Source organism: Phacochoerus africanus, chromosome 2 (genome assembly GCF_016906955.1).
Source record: "Phacochoerus africanus isolate WHEZ1 chromosome 2, ROS_Pafr_v1, whole genome shotgun sequence".
Lineage (NCBI taxonomy): Eukaryota > Metazoa > Chordata > Mammalia > Artiodactyla > Suidae > Phacochoerus > Phacochoerus africanus.
The window spans coordinates 253,492,246-253,511,074 of NC_062545.1; the positions used below are offsets into that span (position 1 = coordinate 253,492,246).

An 18,829-nucleotide genomic window follows, 5' to 3' on the forward strand; every position below is an offset into this window, starting at 1 on the left:
CCCAAATGATGACACTATGTGGTAACAGGAAAAAAAAAAAAGATATTTAAGAGAACCAAAAAAATCTAGATCTAACTGTGCCAGGGAAAAAAGAAACGAAAGGGAAAGTTTCATAAGACCAGTGAGTTTGTTATGAATCCTGACGGACTGTTAAGAACTGAACAGACAGATGAGACGTGGGATATTCTAGCCAAAGTGGAAACAAAAACGCACAAGCATGGAGCCATGGAAGCCACCAGCAGCTGGAGCATAAGATACTGCAATGCTCATACCCACGAGACCATTTAAGCCCAGTAGAATCACATGGTTCTGATATTTATTCTAAAACTTCAAAAAAAGATACAGTAATGTTTTCTGAATCCTGCATTAAAGCATTAATTCAGTTTGTCAATATAGTACAGGCACCTCAACCTCAGTAGAGGCTGGCATTTGGAACTTGTCACAGCTGTTTGGTGTATTGTAGGCTATTTAGCAGCGTTCTTGGCTGCTAGCCACTAGATGACAGTAGCTCCCTCCAGCTATGACAACCAATAACGTCTTCAGACACTGCCAAATATCCCCAGGGTCGGGGGGCAAAATCTCTCCCTGGAGAACCACCACTCCCACTGGTAGAGCATAATAACATAAATTAATCAAGTACTTATTATTATGCCAAGCACTGCAGCAAGCTTTTCACACATAGTATCTCGTTGAATCTTTATAACAATCCTATTGTTATTAATCCCATTTCAACAACGAAGAAGCTAAGGTCCACAGAGAACAAAGCACTTGCCCAGAAAAAGACAGCAAGTGACAGAACTAGGTTCATCTGTAGCATGCATGCCACCAGCTGCAATCCATAACTACTTATAAACGCAAGGTTGTTTAAGGATGGCATCCTATATCTTGGCATCTCTAGCATTTAGCATACTTCCAGGGCCCGTCATTTTTCTAGCTTGGGCTATCGTTTTCGAATTGCTAACACTGGCTTCCATCCACATTTGGCTAAGCATCTAACATTTAATTGTGAGCATCAACTCGTGCAGATCCCATGGAGCCGAACACTTGAGATGTTAAGCTATAACTTCAGAGCAACTGCTTATTTTAAATGCAGCCTGGAAAGAGCAACAAAGTAGTTCTGGATCATTTCCTTGACGGATAATGACTGTGCAATGAGTGCTATGGACGAACTGTAGGCAATAAAATGCTGCAGAGACAACATGGATTCTGGGCTCTGAGAAAGCTGGGTCTGCAGGCTAATTTCTTCAGAGATGAATGACATTAGAAAAACTTAAAATTTTTTCACAGTCTCTTCTGCAAACAAGGCAAGACTTTGCAAGAGGCATGCAGATGTGACATTAATCATTTTGGAGAGCCAGTTTCCAGGACCTCATCATTGCTATGTACTTTTTCCTAAACTGATGTTCCAGAGAAAGTGTCGGTGGCACCTTTACGCAACTGCCCTTCATTCACTTTTCAACAGAAATGTGTACTTTTCACCCTTTCTAAATCTTGGTGCATTGCCTCAAGGCAATAAATGTTACAGCACAATTCAAAAGCTTGGTATTTGGAGATCCTCCAGATCAAGGCACCATAAGGAGGTGCTCTAAGAAATGGCTCTAGTCCGGCGTGCCCATTGTGGCTCAGCAGTACAAACCCGACTAGCATCCATGAGGACGTGGGTTTGATCCCTGGCCTTGCTCAGTGGGTTAAGGATCCTGCATTGCCATGAGCTATGGTGTAGGTCTCAGACACGGCTTGGATCCCATGTTGCTGTGGCTGTGCTATAGGCTGGCAACTACAGCTCCTTTAAACCCCTAGCCTGGGAACTTCCATTTGCCTTTAGTCTTTCACCTATTTCAGTTAAATATCTTTCAGTATTTCCTGACATTGGAAATGGAGTATTTTGGTTCATTTCTGGGATGTTTTGAATTCAGATACATTGTAGGGGTTGGTGGGGGGAAGGCACAGTTCACCTTCCCTTTTCAAACCCCTGAATACTGTCAAGCATATGCCACTTCTTTATAAGAGTCCCATGAATGCAAAGCAAGGAAGAAAATATCCATAAGCAATTTCGAAGGTGGTGGCAGCTTGTTTCATCCAGCTAATGAATTCTCTGCCTTGTTTATCAACTGTAGAATTCTGAAGTAATGCGCTTGCCACTAGAATGTCCATTAGCTTATTTCACCTTTTGCTGTCAGAAAATAAATCTGATTTGGAGAATAGGTTTGACTGGGGAAAATATTTTCACTAATAGGTGATATGGTAGCTATTCGTCCAGAAATGAAATAAGCTAAATCCATAGTTCCAAGATGTGGATAAAAAATACATTAAGGCATATATTAGGGGAAAATAATTTCATCAAAAACTATTGAATTGTTAAAGGCTTATTAAAATGTGTACTGGTTGCTTTCCCCCAAATCGACTAGGTTAAACAGAGTGCTTCCAAGTGAAATTGTTAACAGGTAGTCTTTTAATTAGTCTTGGTCAAGTCCTAGTCTCTGGGGTGAGGGCTTCCCAGACATTTGAGAAAGCGAATGATTATAATGATAGGCTAACAACTCCCTTTGCTAGTAAAAAAATTTTCCAATTCCTTAGTTTCAATAAAATTGAAATTCACCCTATGTGACTAATCAGCTAAGAGATCATTTGCAATCTTTTGACAGTAGATAACATGTCATTTTGGACATTAAAATCAGCAACTCCAAGAACCAAGTGAGTGACACAACTTAACACAACTCTTTCAAGTTTCAACAGAACAACACAAGGTTTTCAGCTCTAAAACCTTTAAAACAAAAAACAGCAATGAAATTAATGCTCTATGTGCTCTTATTCCAAGAGTGAATAAGAGAAGGCCATGGATCCATGAATTACTGAGTAATCTATCTCATTAAGGGATCAATCTCCAATAGTATCTTATTTTTACATATAATAAGTATCAAAACATGTAATATTGTTTGACAAACTATATATAAATAACAAGGGCAATAATAACTCAATCTATTAGCAATTTTGGTCACAGAAAATGTAAATATTTCAATTAATATCAACAATTTTTGTAGCAGAGAAGTAAAAATCTGTGATCAATAAAGTCTTTAGGATATAAAACTGCCCTGCATTAGAATTACATGGTAGAAGTGGAGTGAAAGAGATAAAAGAAAACATGTAAAATTTTTGCATTTAAAAAAAGTTGCTTTTGAGTTTTCATTGTTGCTCAGCAGGTTACGAACCTGACTAGTATCTGTGAGGATGTGGGTTCAATCCTTGGCCTTGCTCAGTGGGTTAAGGATCCCGGCAATGCTGTGAGCTGTGGTGCACGTCCCAGACGTAGCTCATGGCATCTCATGGCATTGCTGTGGCTATGGTGGAGGCTGGCAGCTGTAGCTCCGATTTGACCCCTAGCCTGGGAACTTTCATATGCCACAGGTGTGGCCCTAAAAAGCAAAAAAAAAAAAAAAGTTTCTTTGTTCATAAATGATTATTATTCAAAGGAATCAGATATGCTGCAGTATTTAGATTTCAGTGGATACACTTAACAGTGAAAATAGTTTTATTTTAAAACATCAGTATAATACTATGGAAATGCTACCTTTTACAAGGTGGAAGAAGAAAAAGACAAATATCACATGATACGATTTACAGGTGGAATCTAATAAAAATGATACAAAGGAATTAAAAAAAAACTGAGGCAAACTCACAGAATTCAAAACCAATACTATGGTTACCAAAGGTGAAACCATTGGGGGAAGGCAAGAATTGGGCGGGGTGGGAATAACATATACACATGACTATATAAAAGAGATGATTAACGAGAACCTACTGCATAGCACAAGAAAATCTACTTTATGGGAAAAAAGGGATATATATTTATATATATGACTGATTCACTTTGCTGTACACCTGGAACGAATACAATATTGTAAGTCAACTGTACTCCAACAAAATTAAATTTAAAAAATAAAAGTCTCACAAACAAGGAAAACAGACCTGTGGTTCCCAAAGAGGAGGAGGTTGGGGAAGGGATGGAGTGGGAGGTTGGGATTAGAAGATATAAACCATTATACAGGGAGGGGATAAAGGAGTCCTACTGTATAGCACAGAGAACTATATTCAACGTCCTATGATAAACCATAATGGAAAAAATACTAAAAAAGTGTGTAAATACATATATATGCATATCTGAATCAACGTGCTGTGCAGTGATTAACATAACATTGTAAATCAACTATATGTCAACAAAAATGGAAAAAGGATTTTAAGAATTAAAAAATAAAATTCTGCCAAAAAGTTTATATAGCCCCTTAAAAATTAATGAGGGGCACATAGGTTTTCAATTTTTCTTAAAGGATTACACGAGCAAAGCCATTTGAAGACCACGGATTTCACAGATGTTCAATGTTCTCCCTTTGTCTCCTTTTCATTGTTGCCAGAAAGAGTTACAATAGGGGCTGGGGAAAAGAAGAAGGGAAAAAGGACGCTTTTACAGTGATAAGCAGGAATTGGTCACGATCCTTCTTTTGACCATTTTAGAATCTGGGGTATATTTTTACGAGTATTTCTAAAGAAAACCACATACTGACTTCAGGAGGTTCCTGTTCAAGACCGTGATGTAGGAGGATCCTGGGCTCACCTCCTCCCACAGACACACCAAATCTGCAGCTACACTGGGGTAACTCCCTCCGAAGAAACCTAAGAACAGTCTGAGCAACCCCACACATCAGGCAAACGAGGGAGAAGCCCCACATCACGGCAGGCAGGAGGGGATGGGACACAGTCTCCCCAAAACCCCATCCCGGTCACAATCAAGAGAGAACTCAAAACCCTTCTTTCTGGGGAAAGAAGAGTTTGAATCCAACTTAGAAGACCTGCATCTGAGACCAGTGGGACTCAAGACCCCCAGCCTATAAGGAACTCAGAAACGTCTCTTAATGGGTTCCTGGGTGACTCACCTGTCCCAGGACTCAGCCCAGGGCCAGCCTTTCCAGAGACATCCAGCCAATGTTTAAGGCTCACCTGCTAAACTTTAAGGCTCTGAATTTAGCACACACTATAGCCCGCTGGCTGCAGGGCGTCATCTTCCCTTCTTCCTTACTCTAGACACTGGGTATCATCTTTTTTTCTTTCCTTCTTTCCCCCATTAGATGTCATCTGCACATTCCCCCTCTGCTGTACCCTAGTGCCATAGCATCTCCCGAAGGGGAGCTTTCACACACGTCGTGTATCCTGGATTTTGCGGCTGCTGTGTAAGGGATGGCCTTTGATTGCTTGGATCTAGAGGCCAGTGGGGCTTGGGCTTGTGGATCTCAGGGGGCCGTAACCAATGGAGAAAGGGTTCTTAAATAGTCTCCACCCCCAAGAGACCGGAAGAGGCAAGCGGCCCAGGAGTTCAGACTTTCTATGAAGGCAGCCTATTGGTTAATCATCAGAGTGGTAGCCTGAGGGGCAGGTTTCCAATTAAGCACATGTGTAAGTGCTAAGGCTAATCCTTTCCAGGGCTCTCCAAGGGGAGGTGCTGTCTTCATGCTCTCCCTAGTCACGCTCCAAAATGCCGGTATCTCACAGAGAGCAGCTTTCACATGTCTGGTGCCCTCGTTTTTGCAGCTGCCACCCAGGAGATGCCTCTTCAATGCCTGGCTCTGGATGCCGGCGGGCGGCTAGTGTTCTTGGGTCCCCTAGGATTGCAACAACTGGAGAGACAGATTGTGGCCGGCTGCCACCCCCAGGGCACTGCACAGACAGCAGACTGAAACACAGCCCTCATCTTTCTGAGGAAAAGGACTATTTGCTTTTCCAGGAGTCTGAAAGGCCGGTTCGGCTTTGACAAGCAAATAGAGGCTGAGAGAGGTGCTGGCAGGGCACCGAGGCAGCTGGTGGCCATGTTTGCCTGAGGTCTCTGCCTCGCCGACACACCTTACCAATATCTCCTGGAAAGGAGTTTGTACATGCATCTGGAGTCCCAATTTTTGTGACTGCCACCCGGGGACACCTCCAGATCACCTGCGTCTGGTGGACAGCAGGTCTTACATGGGAGGTCCGAGAGGACATTATATATTTGCATACATTAAAAGCTGCTGCCTGGAGGGTCTGACTTCCAAACGGCTAAATCTAGGTGCTGACTGCAATCCTCCCCTTTGGGACACTGACAGGTCTTGGAACAACCTCAACTGACAGGAGCCATTAAAAATAGGCCGCTTGGACATGGGAGTTTCTGTCATGGCTCAGTGGTTAACCAACCCCACTAGTATCCATGAGGATGCAGGTTCGATCCCTGGCCTCACTCAGTGGGTTATGGATCCAGCATTGCTGTGAGCTGTGGTGTAAGTCACAGACACGGCTCGGATCCCGAGTTGCTGTGGCTGTGGTGTAGGCTTGGAGGCTGTAGCTCCAATTAGACTCCTAGCCTGGGAACTTCCATATGCTGTGGATGCAGCCCTAAAAAGACAAAAATAAAATAGGCCACTTGGACAATTCAAAAAGGTCCAAGAGACAACCAAGAACTGGGAAGGGTTGAACCATAAGGGTCCTCTCCTAATGGGGCCACTCTTTCCAGTCTGGGAGAGGTGGGTGTTTTGTCTCAGGCACAGAAAGCACCACAGAGAGTCGAGTAAAATGAAGAAACAGAGGAATACGTTCCCAACAACAACAACAAAAAACAAGACATGATGGAAGATAATAGGAGAAAAAGAATATATATATATATATGTATATATATTGCATGACTGAGTCATTTTGCTGTACAGCAGAGATTGGCACAACACTGTAAATCAACTATACTTTAATAAAAAAAAAAAAAAGACAAAGCCTCAGGGGGAAAAAAAAAAAACTTAGTTAAATACAGAGAAGTCATTCACCAGATACAGAGTTTGCGGTAAGAATCCTAAAGATGCTCAGGCCACTTGGGAGAAGAGAGAAGACTGAATGAACACACTGAGAACCTCATCAAGTATGAAATAGAAGTTAGAGAGCTGAAGAATACAATAACTGAATTTAAACACAAGATACTGACTTTGGAGTTTGATTAGGTTTCACACCTAGAGTCGAATTATATGTGATTTCCTGTTATAAAACTATGATAGACTGGAAAATACACGGAATTTTCTGGACCGAATATACACTAGGCTAGTCCTGGCAGCAGTGACCCATCTGCCTCAAGTGGATGGGAACCAGTGTCAACATGCTAGCAACATTCCCTCATAAAAAGCAAACAGTAATACACTGTACAAATTCCTTACACCTTACAAATCCATTATTAGGCACCGCTGGGGATGTTTTGGGGGAAAAATCAGCTACGCTCTGCTCAGAGAACAAGATTTCCAAATGTTCTGGTTTCTATTCAAGAATTTCTAGAGCTCTCTGTCCTTTCTCTCTCCAAAGAAACGACATACTATTTAGACAGGAAAATGTGTATGTGTGCAGAGTGGAGGTGGGGATTTGTGTGCATATATTTACATGGGTAATAAGAGATTCCTACATAAATATTCCACTGTTTCCGCTTCCACAGTGTATCCTCCTTTTAGGAAAAATAACATAACAGGGGCTTTGGCTCATTACCTGGTCCTCAGCCTTGGTCCCTCTCCAGCTATAATTTTCAATCTTCTAATCATCACAAACTCACTGAAATGGAGTCTACGCCTGCAAAGCAGTGGCCTCAAGACAACTATTGTCTCCATCCTCTGTGTTTCTCAAATCCCTTCAGGGAAAACACACAACAGCTGCAACCGCTTGGATTTACAACAAGAGTTCACTGGCTATTCACAGCTGATTATGATGATCTAGCCATGTAAAATGACTCATCTAGTAAATTAACCATGCACTATATTTGATTTACTGTGGACAAAATTTAAGCAAACATAAATATTTTGCATTCAAATAAATTAAATACATTCTTAAAAATTCCTGACCATGTGCCTTTGGCTAAGGCTCCAAGAGGTGTCCGAGGCAGACGTGGAAACCACACAATTGCCTAAGATTTCAATAATGAGTTCTTGTCCGTTTAAGATTCTGGTATTCAATTTGGCCTCTTCACTACTTGCTTTTCTTGATGGGCTCTGAAGGCCGGCAATGGAAATACAGAGTGAACTAGAAAATCACAGCCCATTAAATCACTAGTCTGATGAAGTAAGAACAAAGAAAATAGTTGGGTGTGGTGGGAGAGAGACTCAGAAGAAGCACGAAGAAAAGGTCTGGGGAATGAAATCGTGTGGCATTTGGGGGAAACTATAACTAACTCCAGATTTTAGCTCAGTGGATAAAGAGAGGTCAGATCATACCACCTTTACTCTATGGTAAGGAGCTTGAAGTTTATTCCATGAGTCACCATTAAAAAACAGAAGAGAGTCCTTGTCATGGCTCAGTGATAATGAACCCAACTAATATCCAAGAGGACACAGGTTCAATCCTGGCCTTGCTCAGTGGGTTAAGGATCTAGCACTGCAGTGAGTTGTGGTTCAGGTTGCAGACATGGCTCTCAGATTCTTCATTGCTATAGCTGTGGTGTAGGTCAGAAGCTGCAGCTCCAATTCAACCCTTAGCCTGGGAACTTCCATATGCCATGGGTGTGGCACTTAAAAAAAAAAAGGACAAATAACAGTAGGAGTTCCTCACTGTGTCTCAGTGAGTCAAGAACCAGACAGGATGTGGGTTTGATTTCTGGCCTCACTCAGTGGGTTAAGCATCCAATGCTGCCACGGCTGAGGCACAGGCCTGCAGCTGCAGCTCTGATTCAACCCAGGAACTTTCCTATGCCACAGGTGTGGCCTTAAAAAAAAGCAAACACACAAAAACAAAAATGGTAAGCATGATCAGATTTGTCTTTTATATAATTCATTCTCTTCTCTTCCTGCCTCGTGTTAGGTTGAACTGCATGAAGCTGCTATCTTGTGGGTTGAAAATAATAAAATATTGATGACCTCGTGAGAATCAAACTAATACTTCATAGAAATTTGAAACTATGTTTTTAGTTGGATTTATTTGTTGAATGTCTCTCTCTATAGCTAGACTATAGGCTCTGGAGGCAGATAACTTGGGTTAATAGAGCAGGTCTATTAGTCTAGTTGCATAACCACTCAGATTTTAGTTTTCTTGTCCCTAAGGTGAAACCATCCTCCAGAGAGTTACTGTGACCTTTATATGAGTTAATATATACCAAAGCTTTAAGTGCTGTCTGGAATATAGCAAGTGCTATTTCAATAGTAGCTATTATTATTATCAGCAGCAATTATCGCTACTGTCGTCGTCAAGGTCATCACCACCACCACCTCCAAAGGCCTGTATTAAATGTGAGGAAGGAGGATAATAATCCTAGAAATTGGAAGCTCCTTCTTTTCACTAGATCCCCCAGTTTTTCAGTCCTCTTTCCTTAGCTGAGTTCAATAAGTAATCCTAGAAGGGTGTTTTCTCACCCAGCTCATTTCGCATTAAAGTCCCATACCTGAATTTCTGAATTATACAAGATAGCTTCAGTAAATGAATCTGAGTAATGTAGGGTTTTTTAAAATGAAATATCAGCAGCCTTTTGTAAAGCACTGATTTTATAACACCTCCCCCTCAAAAAAAAAAAAAAAAGAAAGATAGGTGAGTGTTCCTGGCCTTTCCACATTTTCCCCAAGAATAATGTGGAATCAAGAGGAAAGAGCAAAAAGGACAAGAGGTTTGAGCGAGGCCTTGGGAGGCATGAGCAAGGACGTGCGTATGGCAGGGGTTGGGGCTGAGGGGAGAGTTGAAGAGGTAAGTACAGAAGAGTATGGTTTCCAAGGGAAGGAATGCATGAGCAAAAAGGGATATTTTTAAGAATTGCTGTGGTCTCTATTTCCCCATTTTAGAGTTGAGAAAATGAAGCAAAGGATTGGTATTATTTTGAAATTTATTTTGGTGGCTGAACCTGATTTCTTTCATTGCAATGCCCCCTTACACTGGACTACTTGGAGAATAGCATTTTAAGTATTACAGCTGTGGAGTTCCCATCGTGGCTCAGTGGTTAATGAGTCCAACTAGGAACCATGAGGTTGTGGGTTCGATCCCTGGCCTCGCTCAGTGGGTTAAGAATCCAGCGTTGCTGTGAGCTGTGGTGTAGGTGGCAGACTCAGCTCGGATCCTGCGTTGCTGCGGCTGTGGCGTAGGCCGGCGGCTACAGCTCTGATTGGACCCCTAGCCTGGGAAGCTCCATATGCCGCAGGTGTGACCCTAAAAGGGCAAAAAGACAAAAATAAATAAATAAATAAATATTTCAGTACAGTTGTGTTTGAAATTCTCCTTTCCTAGCAGATTTTTTTTAATGTTAATTTAGCTTTTGTCAAATATGGCTTTTGTGTTCAGCATCTTTATACAATGAAACACACATGAACAAAGCATTATTCTATTTCCAACGATCTATTTGTTATATGGTTCTCTCTTCCATAAAGCCTATTAGCACACACCCTTCAAGACAACCCGCTGAGAGCACACGATTATTGTGAAACCAAATCGAAGAAGTTTTAAGCCAAGGGAAATTAAATACCAGTTCAAATATAGTAGATAATGTCTTATGAAATTAAAATCTTTGGGATTTCCCTTGTGGATCAGCGGGTTGAGGATTTGGCCTTGTTACTGCAGTGGCTTGGGGTGCTGCTGTGGCACAGGTTCCATCCGTGGCCTGGGAACTTCCATATGCCATGAGTGCAACCAAAAAACAACAAAAATATTGAAGTCTTTGATAAAGTATTACTTGTTAGTAATTTCTAAAGAATATCTTCAGGCTTGCATTGAAGTTAAAATGTTATATGAAAAAGACTCACAATGAATAAAATCTTTCTATGCATCAGAGTCTTGTCCATGGATGCTTCCTGTGACAGTGGTGCTCAAGCCATTTTGATCAAAGCCACTGCCCTGGCCAGGGTGCTGAGTGGCCATTGTTTGAGGACCCATGCAACCCAGATCGCCAATCACCCACAGCAATGAGGGACAAAGAGAAGGAGGTTGCAGTAACATCGTAGTGATCAGCTATCTTTAAAGTCTCCCAGGGTCCAGCATAAGGGAAGGACTACAGACTGGGAACTGGAAGACCTTAAGCCTACCTTTGCCACAAACTTCCCATAGATCAGGATGGAATTTCCTCATCTCCCAAGTGAATGGTAAGGAGAAGCCTTACAGAGAACTCTGGTGTTCTGCTTGTCTATGAAATTAATTATCAAATACAATGCCTCAGCATATAACTTTTCCTTAATCAAGTGAACCACCTCTACTTCAACATCCAATGGCATATTATCCCACTGCCTTTTCTCACCCAAGATTCTTGATTTTCACTGGAGACTCATCAGGTCAATATGGTATTCACCTTCAGGAGGGGCAAGGCTTCTTGATAGTATTCGCCCACACAGAGGTGTCTGATCTTCCCCACTGCACAATTCCTCAGGTGAGGACCACTGGTCTATCCCAGAAGAGTGGACTTTACAAAATAGATGGTATCCCTTATCTTCATTCTTGGGATACTTATTCTAATGTCCATTCATTAGCTTTCTCTTAATAGTTATATTATCTCACAATAATGATTAAAAATAAAAGCTACCACTGATTGAGAATTGATATGTCAGATACTGTCCTAAGCATTCTAAGTATATTCTCTCAATTATCTGTCTACACCTATATACATGTGTTTGTGTGTATATATATATATGCATATGTATAGGTATACTTCTAAATACATATGTGTGTACATATATACATATATGTACATGTATACATATGTAAAACTATACCAAAAAGTATATATACATTAAACTATGCCATTATTAAGGCCATTGTATAGAAGAAATTGAGAATCAGAAGGAATTAATCATCCAAAGCCACACAGTTTGTAAATGTCAGAGGTTGAATTTGAGCCAGATCTTTCTGTGTTTTTAAATACTTTGAGCACAGTTCAGTGTTTATGGGCTCTGAAAAGCAATGTATACAAGAAGATATTTTCAAAAATGCAAATTAAGCAGTTTGATATCTTGGAAACAGGACTTAGAAAAAAATATCCTGGGTCCTGCTGATGGACAGTGGGAAATGCCATCTTGGGCAAACTGGTCCTCTTTCTTGAGACCTCAATTTCCTTTTGCAGAATGAAGAGTTTAGAGAAGATAATCTCTAAGGTTCCTTCTGGCTCTAAAGAGAAACAGTTTGCTTCAGAAAGGTTGCTACAATGACGATAAGTACTCAGAATTTCAACTATTCCAAATGAAAGGTAACCCTTCTCCTGAAGCAATAAAATAACTATCATCTAGTCATCCTTTAGATTGTAGAGAGCGCAATCTTAGGTTAACCTTTCCTAGAGACCCTTCTTCATACCATACACCCCACTTTGTGATTATAAATTGTTTTGTATAGTTAGACTGGAAGTTCCAAGAAGACTGGCACCATGTCTGTTTGTTCACTCTGCCTGGTTGGCACAGAGAAAATGCTCAGAAACCTTTGTCAACCAAATGGATTATTTTCTTTTCCTTTCTTCTCATTCATTTATTTTTATGGCTGCACCTGCAGCATATGGAAGTTCCCAGGCTAGGCATCAAATCAGAGTTGCAGTGGCCGGTGTATGCCACAGCCACAGCAACTCCAGATCTGAGCCACATCCGTGACCTACACCACAACTTGTGGCAATGCCAGATCCTTAACCCAGTGAGAGAGGCCACAGATTGAACTGCATTCTCACGGACACTATGTCAGGTTCTTAACTCAATGAGCCACAATGGGAACTCCCAGATCAATTTTAAAAGGGGCTCAGAACTTCTGGGTCTTCAGTACTGGATGATTGAGAGCTAATATTTTTTTCTTCTGTTCCCAATGATAAGAATCTAGCAATGAGTCTTCTGTGACATAGGAAGGTTATACTTTATTTTCTCTTAGCTCACTGGCATTCAGGAGAAGCCAGTGATGAGCACTGCCTCCTGCAAACATACAAAGTTCAGCTCAGAGGTCTAATAACCATGTTCTCTAATTTCTAAGGAAAAAATATTGAAGATGACAATATCAATATTTGTATCAATGAACTATATCTAATTGAAATTTTGCATGTAAGGAAGACTTACTGACTTAAGAGAAGGGATAGATAAATGAATCCTTTTGTGCTTGGTGTTCTTGACTGGACCCAGCAGCCAGAGTTCTTCTGTCCCCTCTACTGAGGCTCCACTGACAGGGCCACCCAACCTCATACATTTTAAGGATTCCTGTGCCTTTCGGCTTGGAATGCACAATGGGTAGCAGCCACCGCAACTTGAGTAACTGGGAGGCAGTGGGTTTGTGAGCTGGCCCCCTCTCTTTCTGCAGCTTATCCCCTGGGATGCAAGATTATAGTGCCCGGGAGCAGTGGGGGCTGGGTGCATCATGGCTGAGGCTTCCAGGCAGCCACAGGGAAGTGGCTCATTGGCAGGGAGCAGTTCAGTCTAGGACCACACGGAAAGCAGACATGCTGACTACAGCATGCAGCAAAGAAAACGAGAGCTGCTGCCTGTGTTTGGTGGGCTTGGACAGGAGGACGGAAGGAGGGGGTGTTGGGGAGCGTGCCAAGCTGGGCTGTTCATGAAAGTGTGGGAAGATTCAAGGGGAGGCATTTTGCCAACTCAGAGGCAGTTGGGCTGATCCTCCCCCCTCTTTTTTTCTGCTTAAATGAGAAATCCTGCTGGGTGGAGTGGGAGCAGGGCCAAGAAAGGAGTGATTCTGCTGGGAGAGCATGGATGGTCGGACCCAGGAAGGATGTCTGGCAGCTGGGATCAGGGCTAGGGGGATAGGAGAAATTAAGAGAACGGAGATGAAGGTTAACAAGAATAAAACTGAGAATGGGAGTTTGGGGTGAGCAGTTGCAAACTACTATGTATGGAATGGATGAACAATGAGGTCCTACTGTATAGCTCGGGGGACTATACTTGACATCCTGTAATAAACCATAATAAAAAAGACTATAAAAAAGAATATATAATTGAATCACTTTGCAGAAACTAGCACAATACCGTAAATCAACTACACTTTAATTTTTTTTTAAAAAAAGGAAGAAAAGCAAGTAAAAGAAGAACACAAGAGGAAATACCCCAGAAGGAGAAGAAAAGAGAGAAAGCAGCTCAGGCCATGACCTGGGAGGCTCTCCTGGGAGAGAACCACATTTCTGTGTTACAGAGCAGACCTACCTACCTTCCAAACGTCAGAATGAAATAATGTCTCCAGGAAACAAGCAGTGAGAGACCACACAGGACAGTATAAAGTAAACCCAGTGCCCCTAAATTCTCCTGGTGGGTGTTAATTTCCATGGGAATATATTTTCCCCAAACAGCAAACCATGGAAGAGCCTGTAAGTTCTAAGACACATGTTGCCTTTTAAGCAAAACAGAGCAGACAAACAAAATGCTCTCACTGAAAAACCCCATGGTACATTTAAATATTTGATATTTCCTAAAATATAATTTAGAACACAAGAATCCTAAGTTGCTCTTCTTGCTTTTCTAGTAAACTTTTAAAAATATGATGATCCCCCTGGAAGGAAACCTAGAGGAGGTAAATTGCAAATGTCGAGGAAGTGAATTCCATTCTGAAGTGAGGTCATTTTCAGAGCTTTTTGATGTCCCTTCATGGAGACTCAGGAAGAGCTAAAAGATTATAGAGTGAATGTCACATTTTTTGGTGACAGTTACAAGTTACATGTGGCCTGAGGACCAGAGGCTTCCATCCTGGACAGAGACAGGCATATTTTGGTGATGTGGCTTTTGACTGATTACAAATAAAAGGCGCCAGATCTTCTTCCTTCCCAGATCTGAACCTGGACTTCAAGGGACCATTCTTCCTCTCAGCATCCTGCCCCCACCATGTGACCAGGCCTGAGCTAGCTTGATGGAGTCTGAGAGGCCACCTAAAGGACATCCCTATGGTTCCAGACCAACCATTTTAGATCAGACCCCAGTGAGCTGATGCCCAAACAGGTAGGAGATCCCAGGTAAGACCAGCAGGGCAGCCAGCCCCACTCACTGCCAAGGACAAAAGCATGAGTCATTATAGTTGAGACCGAAAGTACCATCCAACTAACCCAGAGACTCACAGGCAATAACAGCCACTTCATGTTTTAAGCCACTGGGTTTGGAGATGGTTTTTCTATGGGGAAACGGATAACTGAGGCAGTTATGCAGAGAGCAGGCACTCACCTGTGCATTCGTACTGCAGACCTTTCCCATAATACCCCTTCTCGCAGATGCATTCAAACTGACCCGTGTGCGTCCCACATTTACAGCTTGCCATCTGGTCACAGCAGTCTTGGCCGGCTTCACACAGATATGAGCAATGGGACATATCCTCTTGAATAAAACTCCCAGAAGGCAGATCTACCAAGCACAAGTGACAGGGGGAAAGGTCATCAAAAAATACAGGAGCAGTTGCATGTCACATACTCTTGTTACCCAACTGAAGCACAAGCAGAGAAAATATCTTTTCCTACCAGTCTCTTTCCCAACCGCTCCCCACCCCCACCCAAAGATGAACGTGTGTGATTGGTGCTACTACAGACTAGGAATTGATTTCAGCGGATAATTTCAGTCTGGGACCTCATCCTAAGTTCTTGAGGCCAGCCAGGGTCAGGCAGAAATTTTAAGTACTTCCAGCGAGGCATCTCCAGATGCAGCAGGAAGTTGTGCAGTCAGTTCTCCAGGTCAGTCCCCTGGGCTTCCACACCAGCTCGCAGTCAGGCAGCAGTAACCAGATTTCCAGAATCCTTGTTCCAACAAATAAATAAAACTGCAATCCTGACTGCTGCATAAGGGGGCTGATTGTGAGCTACTGACTTCAGAATTAATACCATTCCTTCCATAATTATTTGATTAAAGGCTGAAACAATGACACCACACAAGTGGCATAATAGAACTGGGATCTATTCTTAATGAATTTTCACATGTTGTGTAAAAGGAGACTATACTGATTATCTGAGCCCTGCTCTGAAGTGAGCCATACTGGGGATTCCATGCAAGGCAGAGCTGTTCTGTTCTGAACAGGGCAGGGTAAGGCTGAATATGAGGTATCAAGAATGGATGGCCAAGAATCAGGCAAACAAATAAGATTCATTTAACCTGTTGAAGAAATGCAAGATCTAGCCTAAATTCCAGTGCTAGATCCATGATGCTATACTCAGATATCAGGATGTGCCCATACTAGGGACCCAAATGGATATGTTTCAGCAAGACACATGAATTACCACTGAATATTGGTGATGGCCTTAGTTATGGAACATCTGTTTCTGCATTAAGACTGAATGAAAGATAAGGACAAAGTCAAGGGAAGATCCCATCTCTAAGGGAAAGAGACTAGGACCACCAGGTACCCTATTAATGCTCCATCCAGTAGACTGCGGTGTGGGTACAAGAAGGTGGGTACAACATGCGCATTTAGGACTTAGCTCCAAGACCCGGGTTTATTTGGTGGTAGACTAACTTAGGGAGTGACAGAAATACAGCTATCAAGACTGGTGCACTGGCATTTAGGTCTGGGAGAGAGAAAAGTGAACAAGATGCATAATGGAGAAAGCTATTATTCTGTTACCTATGTCTCTTGAGAACAGCCACAAACATGGTCTTGAGACCAAAGGTGGATCCATCCAAATGAAAAGTAGCTTCAGCAGACTCAGGTAGAGAAAACAAACTAGTGGTTACCAGTATGGGGAGGGGGCACTAGCGGGGTCGTGGAGCGGGAGGTACAAACAACTGGGTATCAGATGGGTTCAAGGATGTAGTTTACAACACGGGGAATAGAGCCAATATTTTATAATATCTTTACATGGAAAGTACTCTTTAAAGACTGTATATAAAAAAACCTATATTAAAAAAGTAGCTTCAGAGGAAGTGAGGTTCACTTTCTTTGCCCCGACTGTGTCTTTCCAGTAAAGATAGGGACTTTTCTTACAGAACCCAGAAACTCAACCAGAGTATTACATATTCGATATTAGTTTCTTGTAATAAAAGGGATGTCTTCCAAAACCCTGTTATGCTATGGTAACCAAAGGCCTTTCCTAGAAGATTCTGTCCCACCCAGTTTCTGACTCAGCTCAAATTAGGGTGGAATTAGGGTGGAAGAGCCCAATCCTACAAGACACAAGGTTGGCAGGACTGGAAATGAGTTCTCTACAACACAGCTAACACCACCCATAATTTCCTAATCCCACCTAAAGAAACAGCCACCCTTCCCATTCAACACATCCCTTTTCTCAGAGAAAAGGGGAAACAAAGGAAGCCCCAGTTACTGAACTTCTTCCACATGCCAAACACAGGATGAAATTTAAATATTTCATTTAATTCTCTTGACAAAACTATAGGTTATGTATCATAATATCTCCATTTAAAAAGTGGAGGAAACTGAAGCTCATAAATCTTAGAAAATCACCCAAGATAATAACAATAATGGACAGTTATTACGGGGTTAGTATAACAAGCCCTTGGTAACTTTTCTAATCAAACAATCCTATGAGGTAGGTACTATTCTCATACCCTATTCTATGAATAAGAAATCTAGGGTGTGCAAAAGTTAAATGATTGACCAAAAGCTCTCAGTTGGTAGGTGACTAAGTGGGATTTTTTGTTGTTGTTCCATCCATATGCAGCCTGAGATGCTGCTCTAAACTCTTCTCTTGTGAGAATAGGGCTGATTTACCTATTTTGAACATCACTAATTGCTAGGAAACCTTGTGTGGCCATGATTTGCTCATCACACTGAATCTTTCACATGGATACCTGCAAAAATGAAGGTTAATTTGCTCCATGGCTTTGGTTTATGGCTAGATCTCCTGCCCACTCCTCCTCTAAATCTGTACTTTCTCTCCTGGATCACCAAGACACATGCCCATACTATGCCCGGAAGTTCATCTGAATTAAGCCATACAACGAAACATCCTTATAAGTGATGTACAAAGAACTCTGATAATTGGATTTACTGATGCTATTCCTTGTTGCTATCACTGCTCTTTGGTATATACATAAGCATATGTATCTTCAAACTGTCAGGTCAAAAAGTGTGTGTTGAGTATCGATTGTCCCTATCATCTTCTTGTATATTTCTGGAAACATTCTGCTGAGATTCACTACGCATGTCACTGAATGTTTACTTCATCTTTCCAGATAAGTGTGAATGAGATCTCAGTCAAGGCTTCCCACTCTGTGTGTGGTCTCAAAACACACCTCTATTCATTCCTGATTCTAACTGTTCCAGGTGGGAGCATATGGATATTGCAGTGAAAATATAGCACAGCTGTTCAAAAACAAAACAAAACAAATACTCCTGTTGCAAGGTCAGAATGTCATCTTCACTTATGAAGTTCAACTCATCTCATGATACACAAAGGACACGTGGGCACCACATTCAATGAAGAAGACCTCATAGGGTTTGGTATTATCGAACACCCACCCCCACCCACCCCGGCGAGTGTCAAGCAGGGAGGAAACCCCACTTAAAGGCACCGTGTTATGCCATTAGGTTTCCCTTACCTTCATGCAATGCCCGGCGAGCTAAAGCCTCAAATTCTTCAAAACTGTGGAGCAGGTAACAGTGCTCCTCCTTTGGGGTGGAAGCCATGTCATTCAGTTCTCGGATGTTTCCTTGCCATATGCCAAAAGTGAAGATTTCCACTCCAAAGTCTCGCAGCGATGCTGCAATGGGTCTAGGATCTCCCCCATTGGAATATCCATCAGTGATGAGGAATATAACTTTTGTTGAGTTTTCTCTAGAATGACGAAGAATTTGCTGTAATGAAATAGGCAGGGTGAGTATGAGTTTGTTCTGTGCTGTCACCTGCCTCCCTTATTAGGTCAGGCAGCATTTCATGAGAGTGAGGAATGGAATGCAGATCAGGGAGGGTAAAACAAAAATAGGCACAGAT

The 18,829-nt window shown here is 42.0% G+C and overlaps 1 protein-coding gene across 1 annotated transcript in view; it reads right to left on the minus strand.

Moving 5' to 3' along the window:
• Positions 1 to 18,829, minus strand: part of SVEP1 (sushi, von Willebrand factor type A, EGF and pentraxin domain containing 1) — a 198,303-nt gene that overhangs the window by 140,142 nt on the left and 39,332 nt on the right. The window contains exons 2-3 of the mRNA XM_047768130.1: positions 18,438 to 18,693; positions 15,120 to 15,296 (exon numbers count right to left, since the gene is read on the minus strand). Of these exons, the coding sequence (XP_047624086.1) occupies positions 15,120 to 15,296; positions 18,438 to 18,693 (433 nt within the window). The remainder of the gene's footprint in view (positions 1 to 15,119; positions 15,297 to 18,437; positions 18,694 to 18,829) is intronic.